This window comes from Cervus elaphus, chromosome 14 (assembly GCF_910594005.1).
Source record: "Cervus elaphus chromosome 14, mCerEla1.1, whole genome shotgun sequence".
Taxonomy (NCBI): domain Eukaryota; kingdom Metazoa; phylum Chordata; class Mammalia; order Artiodactyla; family Cervidae; genus Cervus; species Cervus elaphus.
In genome coordinates, this window is record NC_057828.1 from 62,774,038 (window position 1) to 62,789,435 (window position 15,398).

The 15,398-nt window shown below is 38.6% G+C and overlaps 1 protein-coding gene across 4 annotated transcripts in view; it reads left to right on the plus strand.

The window, feature by feature from the left end:
• Positions 1-15,398, plus strand: part of CEP350 (centrosomal protein 350) — a 163,915-nt gene that overhangs the window by 77,876 nt on the left and 70,641 nt on the right. For all 4 annotated transcript variants that reach the window (XM_043922764.1, XM_043922766.1, XM_043922765.1 and 1 more), the window contains 5 exons: positions 835-945; positions 1,411-1,551; positions 4,972-5,108; positions 5,921-6,043; positions 10,191-10,360. In XM_043922764.1, coding sequence (XP_043778699.1) covers positions 835-945; positions 1,411-1,551; positions 4,972-5,108; positions 5,921-6,043; positions 10,191-10,360 — 682 coding nt within the window. The remainder of the gene's footprint in view (positions 1-834; positions 946-1,410; positions 1,552-4,971; positions 5,109-5,920; positions 6,044-10,190; positions 10,361-15,398) is intronic.

Sequence of the window (15,398 nt, forward strand, 5' to 3'; positions counted from 1 at the left end):
ATTTTCTAGTTCATCTTAAAATATCTATAGATAGTTTTTTTGAATGGAACTATTCAGCCTTCCTTCACACCTCCCAATAAATAAGAACAGTGCTGTCCATTCATTGTGACAGTAGAAGCTCTCCAGACACTTCAAAATGCTCACTGGTGGACAGTGGAGAGGAGCTAGTTCCAACTTTGTTAAAAATCACTGGATTGAGAAATGGCCCTTTTGCAGCTGCCATCTTTTCCTTGAAATCTGAACCACTGATACTATGTACTATTTTAGGAATTTATTATATCTCTGGGTTTCCACATATGGCCAGGGCATTGTATGACTTCATATATAACCTTACTACCTTTAGAGAACCTATATTATTTAGCACCACTCTAGAAGAGATGATAATATATAAATTTATAGATAACATCATATGGAATAATTGTAAGAAAGTTAAAAAGGAGACCTTTGGGGGCAGCGTTCCTTCAAAGTCAAAGGAGTCATAAAATTGTGACTTATGAAGCATTATTTTTATTTTTACATGTAGGATGTTTTAATGTCCTCCAAAGAGCTGCCTCCGTTTGTTTTAAACCAGCTTTTTGATATCAGTTCTTAGTTCTGTATGTCTTAGAAATTTTTTTCTATTATATTATTTGACACACAGTAGGTGGTCACTAAATACTTTAGATAAATAATAAATGGTTGATGTCTATGCTATTTACTCTGTTTCCTTAAGGCTCTGATGGGTTGCTTCAAAAGATTTGTGTTAGGAAAACAGCTTTCCATTTAATATAATTTCTGCATTAAAATAGTTTAGTATCTTAGAATTAATAGTTGATCATTTCTTTATTTCTGAAGGCACAGCAACAACGCCATGAAAGAGACTTGGCCCTTTTGAAGCTGAAGGCTGAACAAGAGGCTCTGGAATGTCAGAGACAATTAGAAGAAACCCGAAGCAAAGCAGCTCAGGTAGCTTCTTTTGCAAATTTCTGTCCTTGAAATCACTTTAGATTTCTTTTAATTTTATAGGAGGAAAAAGGAAATATGTAAATAATAATGTTTTAGTACATTATCCCATGAGTTAATTTTATGTCATTTGACTCTAATAGCCACCTTGTGAAATTAAGTAGTCAGGTCAAGAGTTATCCTCAATTTAGAGAAATGGAAACTGAAGTACATGGTAGTTACTTGTCTACTGACACATCAGCTTGTAAACAGTGGAGTTAAGACTTAAACCTCAGCAGTGATTTTAAGATTCCAGATTTTAAACTCTAAATTTTAAGACATGAAATCCAGATAGTAGTCAAAGTTTGCTTTTTTTTTTACCCCCCACAAGGCAATTGATCCATGAAACTGATTTACATGTTAACACTGATTTGGATAGTATGAGATTAGACATAAAGTAAGTTATCTTTCCCCCACTTTTATTAACAGGTCCATGCAGAATCATTGCAACAGGTGGTTAAGTCACAACGGGATATGACTGAAGTCCTGCAGGAAGCAACATGTAAAATAGCCACTCAGCAAACAGAGACTGCTCGCCTGACCACAAATGCAGCACGCCACATCTGTGAGGTAAGAGCCACTGACAGCACTTTTCCTTTAGGTCTTTTTAGTCAGCCTGAGTACCTTTGGTTTTAGCAGTAATGGGTCTCTAACATCTAGCAAATGCATGCTTTTAGTAAGTGACCTCATGCGAACAGTTGACTCATTGGAAAAGACCCTGATGCTGGGAGGGATTGGGGGCAGGAGGAAAAGGGGACAACAGAGGATGAGATGGTTGGATGGCATCACTGACTCGGTGGGCATGAGTTTGAGTAAACTCGGGGAGTTTGTGATGGACAGGGAGGCCTGGCATGCTGCGATTCATGGGGTCGCAAAGAGTTGGACACGACTGAGCAACTGAACTGAACTGAACTGAGTAAGTGACTTTCAGTGAGGGCCATACCCTGTTGAAATGAGGCATCATTTATTGTAATGTGTTGTCCAAGTGAATGATACAGGGGCAAAAGATGCAAAAGAACTCTATATTTTTTCCCCTGAGTAATCTTTTTAAAAAGAGTGTGTAATTTATACTAATATATGTTTACAATAACATGTATCCCTTTTAAGTATACAGTTTTATGATTTTTGACAAATACGTAGGTATAGGCATCTATGTATATTTCTTATTTATTTATTTATGACTGCACTGGGTCTTTGTTACTCTGTGCGGGCTTTTTTCTATTTGTAGTGGATAGGAGCTACTCTATAGTTGCGGTGCATGGGCTTCTCATTGCAGTGGCTTCTCTTGTTGATGAGCACAGGTTCCAGGTGCGCAGGCTGCATTGGTTGTGTCACATGGATTCAGTAGTTGTTACTCCTGGGCTTTAGAACACAGGCTCAGTACCTGCGGCACACAGGTTTAGTTGCTCCATCGCATGTGGGATCTTCCTGGACCAAAGATCGAACCTATGTCTCTTGCATTGGCAGGCAAATTCTTTACCACCGAGCCCCAGGGAAGTCCTAGGTATATTTCTTTATCATATCTCTCTGTCCCTATAAACACCACTATAATCAAGAAATATCCAGCACTCTTAAAAGTTCCCTCGTGCTACTTTGCAGTCAGTCCCCAATCTCAGTCCCAGGGAGCCCCACATCTGTTTTGTATGTAGATGTTTCATTATTATCCAGAGTGATATTAGTGTCTTTTTTTTTTCTTAATTGTACCAAGGATAAAGCCAGAAATAGTTATACTGCTGTCTCTGTATAGGATATCATGATCTATACTATAAAGTTTCAATTTATTTTAGCAGTTACTATTTAGGACTGTTTGTGAAATGATTCTGTTATTAAAAAGCCATGAACCTGCTACATGCTGGGTACATGGGGTTGTGTAAATAAGTATAGAGTCTCTTTTCTCAAGAAATTTTAGGTTATAATTAACAAAAGATTTTAAAGACACTTCAGTTTGTCAAAGCAATGATGGAATTAACACCAAATGAATAATATATGACAGTAATGGCTAAGAATAGGGAAAATGTACTTCACATTATTGGTGAAGTTAGAAAATTCTAATTGAGTTTGCTTCTTGAAGAAAGATTTAATTTTTGGTTTTAGTCAGTTCAGCCACTCAGTCGTGTCCAACTCTTTGCGACCCCATCCATGGAGTATAGCACGCCAGGCTTCCATGTCCATCACCAATTCTGGAGCTTGCTCAAACTCATATCCATTGAGTCGGTGATGCCATCCAACCATGTCATCCTCTGTCATCCCCTTCTCCTCTTCCCTTCAATCTTTCCCAGCATCAGGGTCTTTTCTAATGAGTTGGTTCTTCCCATCAGGTGGCCAAAGTATTGGAGCTTCAGCATCAGTCCTTCTAATGAATATTCAGGACTGATTTCCTTTAGATTGACTGGTTTGATCTTGTAGTCCAAGGAATTCTCAAGGGGCTTTTCCAAACCATCATTTAGAAGCATCAATACTTCGGCACTCAACCTTCTTCATGGTTCAACTCTCACGTCTGTACATGACTGCTGAAAAAACCATAGCTTAGATTAGACAGACCTTTGTCGGCAAAATAATGTATCTGCTTTTTGATATGCTGTCTAGATTTGTCATAGCTTTCCATCTAGGGAGCAAGCGTCTTTTAATTTCATAACTGCAGTCACCAACAACAGTGATTTCAGAACACAAAAAAATAAGTCTCTCACAGTTTCCATTATTTCCCCATCTACTTGCCATGAAGTGATGGGACCAGATGCCATGATCTTAGTTTCTTGAATGTTGGGTCTTAAGCCAACTTTTTCACTCTCCTCTTTCACTTTCATCAAGAGGCTCTTTAGTTCCTCTTCACTTTCCACCATAATAGTGGTGTCATCTGCATATCTGAGGTTATTGATATTTCCCCTGGCAATCTTGATTTCAGCTTGTGCTTTATTCATCCCGGCATTTCGCGTGATGTATTCTACATAAGTTAAAGAAGCAGTGTGACAATATATAGTCTTGATGTACTCCTTTCCCAATTTGGAACAAATCTGTTGTTCCATGTCCAGTTCTAACTGTTGCTTCTTGACCTGCATGTAGATTTCTCAGGAGGCAGGTCAGGTGGTCTGGTATTCCCATCTCTTTAAGAATTTTCCAGTTTGTTGTGATCCACACAGTCAAAGGCTTTGGCATAGTCAATAAAGCAGAAGTACATGTTTTTCTAGAACTCTCTTGCTTTTTCGATGATCCAGCTGATGTTGGCAATTTGATCTCTGGTTCCTCTGCCTTTTCTACATCCAACTTGAACATCTGGAAGTTCTCGGCTTATGTACTTTTGAAACCTAGCTTGGAGAATTGTGAGCATTACTTTGCTAGCATGTGAGATAAGTGCAATTGTGCAGTAGTTTGAACATTCTTTGGTATTGCTTTACTTTGGGATTGGAATGAAAACTGACCTTTTCCAGTCCTGTGGCCACTGTTGAGTTTTCCAGTTTTGCTGGTATATTGAGTGCAGCACTTTCACAGCATCATATTTTGGGATTTGAAATAGCTTAACTGAAATTCCATCACCTCCACTAGCTTTGTTCATAGTGATGCTTCTTAAGGCCCACTTGACTTCAGGATGTCTGGCTGTAGGTGAGAGATCACACCATCGTGGTTATCTGAGTGATTAAGATCATTTTTGTATAGTTCTTCTGTGTATTCTTGCCACCTTTTCTTAATGTCTTCTGCTGTTAATTTTTTTGTTTGTTTGTAGTGGCTTATTTTAGACTTGAAGACTTTCTGCTTAGTAACTCATAGATTATTATAGTTAGTTTAAACCTTAGAAATCCTGTGATCTCCCTCTATTTATTTTATAAAGATGTTGAAACCAAGAATCTAAATGACTTGCCCACAGTATGTTACCTATTATGGCAGAATTTGCTTGCTTTCCATACAGTGATCTTTCCAAGACACTCTACTGTCTCTCAGTTCTTCTGTGACGTTACCTTTTTGCATCTTCTTTACCTTCTGTGTGTTCATATTTAGATGGCGGAGTTGACTCGAACTCATATCTCAGATGCCATCACTGCTTCAGGAGCTCCCCTAGCAGCGCTGTATGATCACCAACGGCAGCACACTCCAGACTTTGTGAAACAACTAAGGACAAGAGCTGAAACAGATAGGTTAATATCCAATCATTCAGCAAATATGTAATGAATATCTGTTATGTCCCAAGCACTGTTGTGGGTACTGAAAAATTAGTTATGGACATATGGTCTAGTGGTGAAGAGAGACATTAATCAAATGTTCCTTTAGGTGAGTAAACACTTACAAATTAAGATAAGTATTATGAAAGAAAGGAACATTTGTTTTTGAGATACACAGCAAAGGAGTTTGAGTAGCATGGAAGTCAAAGAAGATTTTCCTGAGGAAGTAAAGCTAGTGGTGATATCTAGTGAATGAAAAGGACTCTGATATAAAGGGGATAAGGAATAGGCAGGTCAGTGCATGCAAAGGTGGAAAAGAAAGTGAAAGAACACCAAACAGACCAGAGGCAGAGGGCAAGAAGGAGAAAGGTAGGGGATGATACAGGGTCAGATCGTGGTGGAACTTTGCAGATCCTCTGGATTTTGGAGTTTATTCGAAGAGCAATGAAAAGTCACTGGAGAGTCTTTTAGGCAGTGCTAGGTTATGTCATCATGTCTGTGTGTATATTTTTTTTACATCAACTTTGACTGTCTCTAGTTCATAGGTTTTTAGTCTGTTCACATTCATTGATACTTGAGGTGATTTGTGTTTATTTCTCATAATAAATAGATATTCTTTAATGTGTTATACATTTTTCTGTGAGCAGATACCTTTCTCAAATAGTTTGTAACCCGTATTTCATAATTTCTATTCAAGATTTTATCCCATATTAATATTAAACAGTATTTAAAATCTTTCTCTTATTTGAGACTTTAAATGTTTTAATTAGTTTTTCTTTTCTTTGTAGGAAAAGTCAATCTGGTTCACTTTCTCAGAGTAAAGAAGGCACCCTTGACTCTAAACATCAGAAATTTTCCCCTTCATGTGATAGTTATTCTGAGTCTTCAAGATACAAGAATCGTGATAGAAGGTGAAGTGTTTGATTTAGTAAAGTCTGATAAATGACTTAGACATTGCTTTTTTTTCACTCTTTTATCTTATTTCTTTAAATGAAATAGTGTTTTCCCTTCTGTTCTGGCTTCCCTGATTTTTAGTCTGTTTACAAAATAGTTGTTCCATGTAATAATATAGCTACCATTCCTTGACAATCTACTATACAAGTATTATAAGAATTGTTTTTCCTGCATTTAATCTTCACAACAACCTTCCAAGACAGATATTATTGTCATTTTATACGTAAGGGAACTAAGGATCATGGAGATGTTAAAAAATTTACCTACAATCACATAGCTAGTAGCACATCAAGAAATTGAACCATGATGTATCTGGCTTGAGAGTACACTGCTTTGGTGATACCCGTATTTTTTGACATTACTGTATGTACTAATTTTTATCATTATGAAAGAAGATTGAATACTTTGTCATTGATACTTGGTAACATCTGTAATTTTCAGTTATGGATCTCTCCTTGGATTAAAAAGTTTTAGAGGCTACTTTCCATCATTCTTAGACATAGGATACCTATGTTATCAAAGTATGCTAAAACCTCAATTTAAAATATTAAATCATGAGACTGAAAAATATGAAAATTAATGGGGGCTAGATACCAACAGTTATTAAGTACTTACTCTGTGTCTGGAATTATGTGACTTTCATTTAACCTTCACTGACACTTAATTTAGGCCATCACCTGAGTTCCTGCAGTGGTCTTCTAATAGGTTTCCCTGTCCTTTAACCTTGCCCTGCTCTATTCATTAACCACATGGCAACCAGAGTGACTGTTCGAAATTTTGCAGCCGATTGGTGATTTACCTCTTTGAAACGTCAGTGTTTCCTCAGAGCCACTTAGTATAGCATGGAAGTCCCTTTGTTATTAAGCCTTTAGTCCATCTCCAGCTCTGTCACTTGGCATTTCCCCTCTTAGCATATTTTACTAGTTCTAACTACTTCATTTCTCTTGTTCTGTTTGTCTCCTGTGCCATTGCATGCTGTCCCTTCTTTCTAGACCCTCCCTACTCCATTTTATTTACTTTAGTTTTACTTCCCCTTTAAGAATCAGTATTAGCCCCTCATCTGCTTTAGAGATCCCTTCTGTGTTCACCCACAGCAATCCCAAGTGTAACTATTGCAGCCATTACCAGCTTCTATATTCTTACTCCTTTACTTATTCAGTTCAGTTCAGTTGCTCAGTCGTGTCCGACTCTTTACGACCCCATGAACCGCAGCATGCCAGGCCTCCCTGTCCATCACCAACTCACGGAGTCTACCCAAACCCATGTCCATTGAGTCGATGATGCCAGCCAACTGTCTCATCCTCTGTTGTCCCCTTCTCTTCCTGCCTTCAATCTTTCCTAGCATCAGGGTCTTTTCAAATGAGTCAGCACTTCGCATCAGGTGGCCAAAGTATTGGCATTTCAGCCTCAACATCAGTCCTTCCAATGAACACCCAGGACTGATCTCCTTTAGGATGGACTGGTTGGATCTCCTTGCAGTCCAAGGGACTCTCAAGAGTCTTCTCCAACACCACAGCTCAAAAGCATCAATTCTTCAGTGCTCAGCCTTCTTTATAGTTCAACTCTCACATCCATACATGATTTTTGGAAAAACCATAGCCTTGACTAGATGGACCTTTGTTGACAAAGTAATGTCTCTGCTTTTTAATATACTGTCTAGGTTGGTCATAACTTTTGCTTCCAAGGGATAAGCGTCTTTTAATTTCATGGCTGCAGTCACCATCTGCAGTGATGTTGGAGCCACAAAAAATATAAAGTCTGCCACTGTTTCCACTGCTTCCCCATCTATTTGCCATGAAGTGATGGGACCAGATGCCATGATCTTAGTTTTCTGAATGTTGAGCTTTAAGCCAGCTTTTTCACTCTCCTCTTTCACTTTCATCAAGAGGCTCTTTAGTTCTTCTTCACTTTCTTCCATAAGAGTGGTGTCATCTGCATATGGAGCTCTTTGAGGACTTCATCACCCCCGCAATGAAACCCTATACCCATTAGCAGTCACCTTGTATGTCCCTTCTTTCCCAGCTTCTGGCAACAACTAATCTACTCTTTATTTTCTATGGATTTTTGTCTAGTTTGGATATTTCATATGAATAGCACTATACAATAGGTGGCTCTTTGTGACTGGCTTCTTTGACTTAGCATTATGTTTTCAGAGTTCATCTATCATGTATCAGTACTTTATCCCTTTATATAGCCAGATAGTCTGTTGCATGGATGTCCCACATTTATCCATCAGTTGATGGACTTCAGGATTTTTTTCATTTTTTTTGCTCTTGTGAATGGTGCCACTGTGTACTGATTCATTCATGTACAAATTCTTGTGTGGATATATTTCATTTCTCTTGGGTATATACTTAGGAAAGGGATTGTAACTCTGTTTAACACTTTGATGGTATGCCAAACTGTTTTCCAAAATAGCTGCTCCATTTTACATCTTCACCAGGAATATAAAGATTTTCCACATCCTTACTAACACTTCTTGATAGGCTAATGAAGACTGTGTCATTCCGGTATCGCTAGAGCCTAGCAATATGCCAAGTACATAGTAGGCAGTCTATTACATATTTATTGAGGGAATGATTGGCACATAACTGCTAAGTAAAAGAATTGAGATTAACCGCATACCCTACTGATTCCAAAGCACTTGTGGTCTCTTGCATTCTGTCTTTTACCTTATAGCTTTATTATACAATTTATTCTTTCAAAAACATTTATTAAATCAGACAAATAATTATGTAATATTCTGATAAGTACCATCATAGAAATCTGCACACACACATACACAGTATAAACACAGAAAAAGAAGTGACCAAACCCACCTTGAGAGTAGAGAAGGGGTCTACAAACAGTTTGCAGAAATGCTACTTCAACTGAGTTTTGAATTCATTAAGCACAGAGGAAAGGTAGGATGTGTCACAGGAGGGAAATAGCTTATTCAGGGGACCTTAAAACTTGGCTCATGGTTGGCTATGTATTTATGTTTAGTGAATAGATAAATTAAGGAAAGCAAAGATGGAGGAAGGAAAATACTAAACTTTAAAACAAGTTCACTAAGCATTTGGAAACCCGAGGCTTAAAGTAAGGAGAAGGGTAGAGCTAATGATACAGACTTGAGGCTTACTCCAGATGATAGCAGTAGAAATTACAGATAGGCATAAGATTGTCCAAGGAGAGTATATAGCATAAAGGAGAAAGAAACCAAAACCCTAAGAAGCACAATCATTTTAAGAAAAGATAGAAGAATTAAAAGGAAGTGAAAGAAATACAGGAAAACTTGCTAGGGAGGTAGGGAGAGAAGCAGGTGGGAGTAGAGTCAGGGAATATAAGAAAGGAGAGCCCTTTTATCATTTAATTTTGTTATAATTTCAAGCTTACAAAAACATTGTAAGAATAATACAGGTTTCCCAAATATCTTTCATCCAGATTACCCTAGTGTATTAACATTTTACTACATTTGCTTTCAGTTCAGTTCAGTTGCCCAGTCATGTCCTACTCTTTGCGACCCCATGAACTACAGCCAGGCCTCCCTGTCCATCACCGACTCCCGGAGTCCACCCAAACCCATGTCCGTTGAGTCGGTGATGCCATCCAACCATCTCATCCTCTGTTTTACCAAACTTTTAAAGGAAGGAGATAATAGATTCATACCACCTGATGTAGAAAAAGAACTTATCTATTGGATGTGAGTTAGAGTTTAGGTAGAGTTTACAAGAACAGTTCCAGTAGAACAGGTGGGAATTGAAGCAGCCTGCAATAGGTTATGAGGTCGATGAAAAGTAAGGAAGTGGAAACAGCAAGTAGAAGCCCCTTTTCCCACTAGATTGATTTTAAAATGAAAGGCAAAAGGGGAGTGAAAGCCTGAGAATAATGGTTCCCCATCATTACTATTTAGAAGAAAAACCTTCTTTTCTGCTACTCATCTTTTCTAAAATAGTTTCTTCTCAGACTTATGTCTAAGTGGCATTTTTATGTTTTATATGGTTCATTGTTTCAAATCTTGATCATAAGGCACATTTCCTTGGCCAGATAAGTTACTTTGAAGTTATATCGTTATTTTGTTGCCTTAATTTTTTTCTCCTGTGTTTCCATAATATGCCTAAACAGGAGTAGTAGTGGTAGTAGCCGTCAAGAAAGTCCTTCAGTTCCATCTTCTAAGGAAAATGAGAAGAAACTTCATGGTGAAAAGATGGAGAGTTCTATTGAAGAACAGGTTCAGACCGCTGCTGATGATTCTTTTCGAAGTGATAGCGTTCCATCTCTTCCTGATGAAAAAGGTAACTTTGTTTACACATATATGTATAATTACTTATGTGGGGAGGCTTCTAGAACCCTTTGAGATACTTGTGACTGAGCTAATTAATATAATTAAAACATGGTGATATTGCAGACAGGTTTCATGTCTGATATTAAATGTGTTCAGGTAAAACTGTTTCAAATGTACCATGCCAGTAACCTTGCTGATACTTCACATGATTGTGTGTCATGATCCTAAAGGGAGGCAAAACTAAATCTAGGAGAATGTGCATGTGAATGGAAAATATATATTCAATACTGAAAAAAATTACTTGTATCCTATTATAGGCATGTAACATGATCATAAAAAGGAGAATACATTATTAGACCTTTAAATTTTAAACAATATAGTGAACTGAACTGAAGTCGCTCAGTCGTGTCTGACTCTTTGTGACCCTATGGACTGTAGCCTACCAGAAACCTCAGTCCATAAGGCAAGACTACTGGAGTGGGTTGCCATTTCCTTCTCCAGGGTATCTTCCCAACCCAGGGATCGAACCCAGGTCTCGCGCATTGTAGGCAGACGCTTTACCGTCTGAGCTACCAGGGAAGCCCGTAAGGATACAGTTTCTTATAAATAATGATGCCATCAGGTATATTACTTAGAATAGATTCATTACCTAACTCCTCCTGGATCATAAACTAAACCTGTACCCCTGTCAAATCATGAATAGTAAATAATACAGCAAAGAAAATAAAATTTGGCAACAAATGGCACCTTTAAGACATTAAGTCAGTGTTGGAAGTTTTGGCCACAGCAATCAGAGCAGAAAAAGAAGTAAAAGGAATCCAGATAGGAAAAGAAGAAGTGAAACTCTCACTGTTTGCAGATGACATGATCCTCTACATAGAAAACCCTAAAGACTCTTCCAGAAAATTACTAGAGCTAATCAATGAATATAGTAAAGTTGCAGGATATAAAATTAACACACAGAAATCCCTTGCATTCCTATATACTAACAATGAAAAAACACAAAGAGAAATTAAAGAAACAATACCATTCACCATTGCAACAAAAAGAATAAAATACTTAGTATATTTACCTAAAGAAACAAAATACCTATACATAGAAAACTATAAAACACTGATGAAAGAAATCAAAGAGGACACAAACAGATGGAGAAACATGCCGTGTTCATGGATTGGAAGAATCAATATTGTCAAAATGGCTATTCTACCCAAAGCAATCTATAGATTCAATGCAATCCCTATAAAGCTACCAACGGTATTTTTCACAGAACTAGAACAAATAATTTCACAATTTGTATGGAAATACAAAAAACCTCGAATAGCCAAAGTAATCTTGAGAAAGAAGAATGGAACTGGAGGAATCAACCTGCCTGACTTCAGACTCTACTACAAAGCCACAGTCATCAAGACAGTATGGTACTGGCACAAAGACAGAAATATAGATCAATGGAACAGAATAGAAAGCCCAGAGATAAATCCACAGACCTACGGACACCTTATCTTTGACAAAGGAGGCAAGGATATACAATGGAAAAAAGACAACCTCTTTAACAAGTGGTGCTGGGAAAACTGGTCAACCACTTGTAAAAGAATGAAACTAGAACACTTTCTAACACCATACACAAAAATAAACTCAAAATGGATTAAAGATCTAAATGTAAGACCAGAAACTATAAAACTCCTAGAGGAGAACATAGGCAAAACACTCTCCGACATCAATCACAGCAAGATCCTCTACGACCCACCTCCCAGAATATTGGAAAGAAAAGCAAAACTAAACAAATGGGACCTAATGAAACTTAAGAGCTTTTGCACAACAAAGGAAACTATAAGTAAGGTGAAAAGACAGCCTTCAGATTGGGAGAAAATAATAGCAAATGAAGAAACAGACAAAGGATTAATCTCAAAAATATACAAGCAACTCCTGCAGCTCAATTCCAGAAAAATAAATGACCCAATCAAAAAATGGGCCAAAGAACTAAACAGACATTTCTCCAAAGAAGACATACAGATGGCTAGCAAACACATGAAAAGATGCTCAACATCACTCATTATTAGAGAAATGCAAATCAAAACCACAATGAGGTACCATTACATGCCAGTCAGGATGGCTACTATCCAAAAGTCTACAAGCAATAAATGCTGGAGAGGGTGTGGAGAAAAGGGAACCCTCTTACACTGTTGGTGGGAATGCAAACTAGTACAGCCACTATGGAAAACAGTGTGGAGATTTCTTAAAAAACTGGAAATAGAACTGCCATATGACCCAGCAATCCCACTTCTGGGCATACACACTGAGGAAACCAGATCTGAAAGAGACACGTGCACCCCAATGTTCATCGCAGCACTGTTTATAATAGCCAGGACATGGAAGCAACCTAGATGCCCATCAGCAGATGAATGGATAAGGAAGCTGTGGTACATATACACCATGGAATATTACTCAGCCGTTAAAAAGAATTCATTTGAATCAGTCCTAATGAGATGGATGAAACTGGAGCCCATTATACAAAGTGAAGTAAGCCAGAAAGATAAAGAACATTACAGCATACTAACACATATATATGGAATTTAGAAAGATGGTAATGATAACCCTATATGCAAAACAGAAAAAGAGACACAGAAGTACAGAACAGACTTTTGAACTCTGTGGGAGAAGGTGAGGGTGGGATGTTTCGAGAGAACAGCATGTACATTATCTATAGTGAAACAGACCACCAGCCCAGGTGAGATGCATGAGACAAGTGCTCGGGCCTGGTGCACTGGGAAGACCCAGAGGAATCGGGTGGAGAGGGAGGTGGGAGGGGGGACCAGGATGGGGAATACATGTAACTCCATGGCTGATTCATGTCAATGTATGACAAAATCCACTGAAATGTTGTGAAGTAATTAGCCTCCAACTAAAAAAAAAAAAAAAGACATAAGTCAGCAAATTAACAGCCTCCATTTTTAAATATGCTTTTAAATAACTTCATTAAGCAGTGTTTTTGATTGATAGTCTAAAACTCTGTCTAAAGCAGGATGGGCAAGACAGTCTTTGGACAGTAAGAAGAAAATATTTAAATTTCTTCATCCTTTAAATATATTTTTTGGTAAATTTTATAGTGAGTAAAAAATAGGGATGCGTGGTAAGTCACTTCAGTTGTGTCCAACTCTTTGCGACCCTGTGGACCATACCCTGAGGGGCTCCACTGTCCATGGGATTCTCCAGGCAAGAATACTGGTGGGTTGCCATTTCCTCTTCCAGGGGATCTTCCCAACCCAGGGATCAAACCATTGTCTCTTGCATGTCTCCTGCATTGGCAGGTGGGTTCTTTACCACTGGGAAGCCCTAGTAGTCTATAGATACGGCAGCCCTAGCTGATTAATACAGGTGTTGGTACCCAGAAGTGAGGTGCTGCTATACTTTTAAGTGTGCAAGTGGCTTTGAAACTGGATGAATAAAGGATAGAACAGTTTTGAGGTTCATTAAAAAAAAAAAGCTTACATTGCCCTGCAGAGATTACTGGTAGGAATATATATATATTAAAGGTGATTCTGGTGAAGTCTGATAAAGGTGGAAATAAGGAACATCTTGGGCTTCCCTGATGACTCATTAGTAAAGAACCCACCTGCTAATGTCAGAGGCATGGGTTCGATTCCTGGTTCAGGAAGATCCCTTGGAGAAGGAAATGGCAACCCACGCCAGTATTCTTGCCTGGGAAATCCCACGGACGGAGGATCCTGGCAGGCTACAGTCCATGGGGTCACAAAAGAGTTGGACACCGCTTAGTGATTAAACAACAACAAGGAACATGTTATTGGAAATTGGAAGAAAGACAGTCTTTGTTATAAAGTGGCAGAGAACTTAATTGAACTTGTTCTAGTGTTTGTAGAAGTTCAGTTCAGTTCAATCGCTCAGTTGTGTCCGACTCTTTGTGACCCCATGGACTGCAGCATGCCAGGCCTCCCTGTCCATCACCAACTCCCAGAGCCTACTCAAACTCATGTCCATCGAGTCGGTGATGCCGTCCAACCACCTCATCCTCCGTTGTCCCCTTCTCCACCTGCCTTCAATATTTCCCAGCATCCGGGTCTTTTCCAATGAGTCGATTCTTCGCATCAGGTGGCCAGAGTATTGGAGTTTCAGCTTCAGGATCAGTCCTTCCAGTGAATATTCAGGGATTGACAGGTTTGATCTCCTTGCAGTCCAAGGGACTCTCAAGAGTCTTCTCAAAAAAAAAAAAAAAAGTCTTCTGCAACACCACAGTTTAAAAGCAACAATTCTTCGGCACTCAGCTTTCTTTATGGTCCAACTCTCATATCCATACATGACTACTGGAAGAACCATAACGTTGACTAGACAGACCTTTGTTGGTAAAGTAATGTCTCTGCTTTTCAGTATGCTGCCTAGGTTGGTCAGAGCTTTTCTTCCAAGAAGTAAGCATCTTTTAATTTCATGGCTGCAGTCACCATCACCATCTGCAATGATTTTAGAGCCCCCAAAAATAAAGTCTGCCACTGTTTCCGCTGTTTCTGCATCTCTTTGCCATGAAGTGATAGGACCGGATGCCACGATCTTAGTTTTCTGAATGTTGGGTCTTAAGCCAACTTTTTCACTCTTCCTCTTTCACTTTCATCAAGATGGTTTTAATTCTTTGCTTTCTGCCATAAGGGTGGTGTCATCTGCGTATCTGAGGTTATTGATATTTCTCCCAGCAATCTTGATTCCAACTTGTGTTTCATCCAGCCCAGCATTTCTCATGATGCACTCTGCATATAAGTTAAATAAGCAGGGTGACAATATATAGCCTTGACGTACTCCTTTCCTGAATTGGAACCAGTCTGTTGTTCCATGTCCAGTTCTAACTGTTGCTTCCTGACCTCCATACAGATTTCTCAGGAGGCAGGTCAGGTAGTCTGGTATTCCCATCTCTTTAAGGATTTTCCACAGTTTGTTATGATCCACACAGTCAAAGGCTTTGGCGTAGTCAATAAAGCAGAAGTAGATGTTTTTCTGGAACTCTGTTGATTTTTTGATGATCCAGTGGATGTTGGCAATTTGATCGC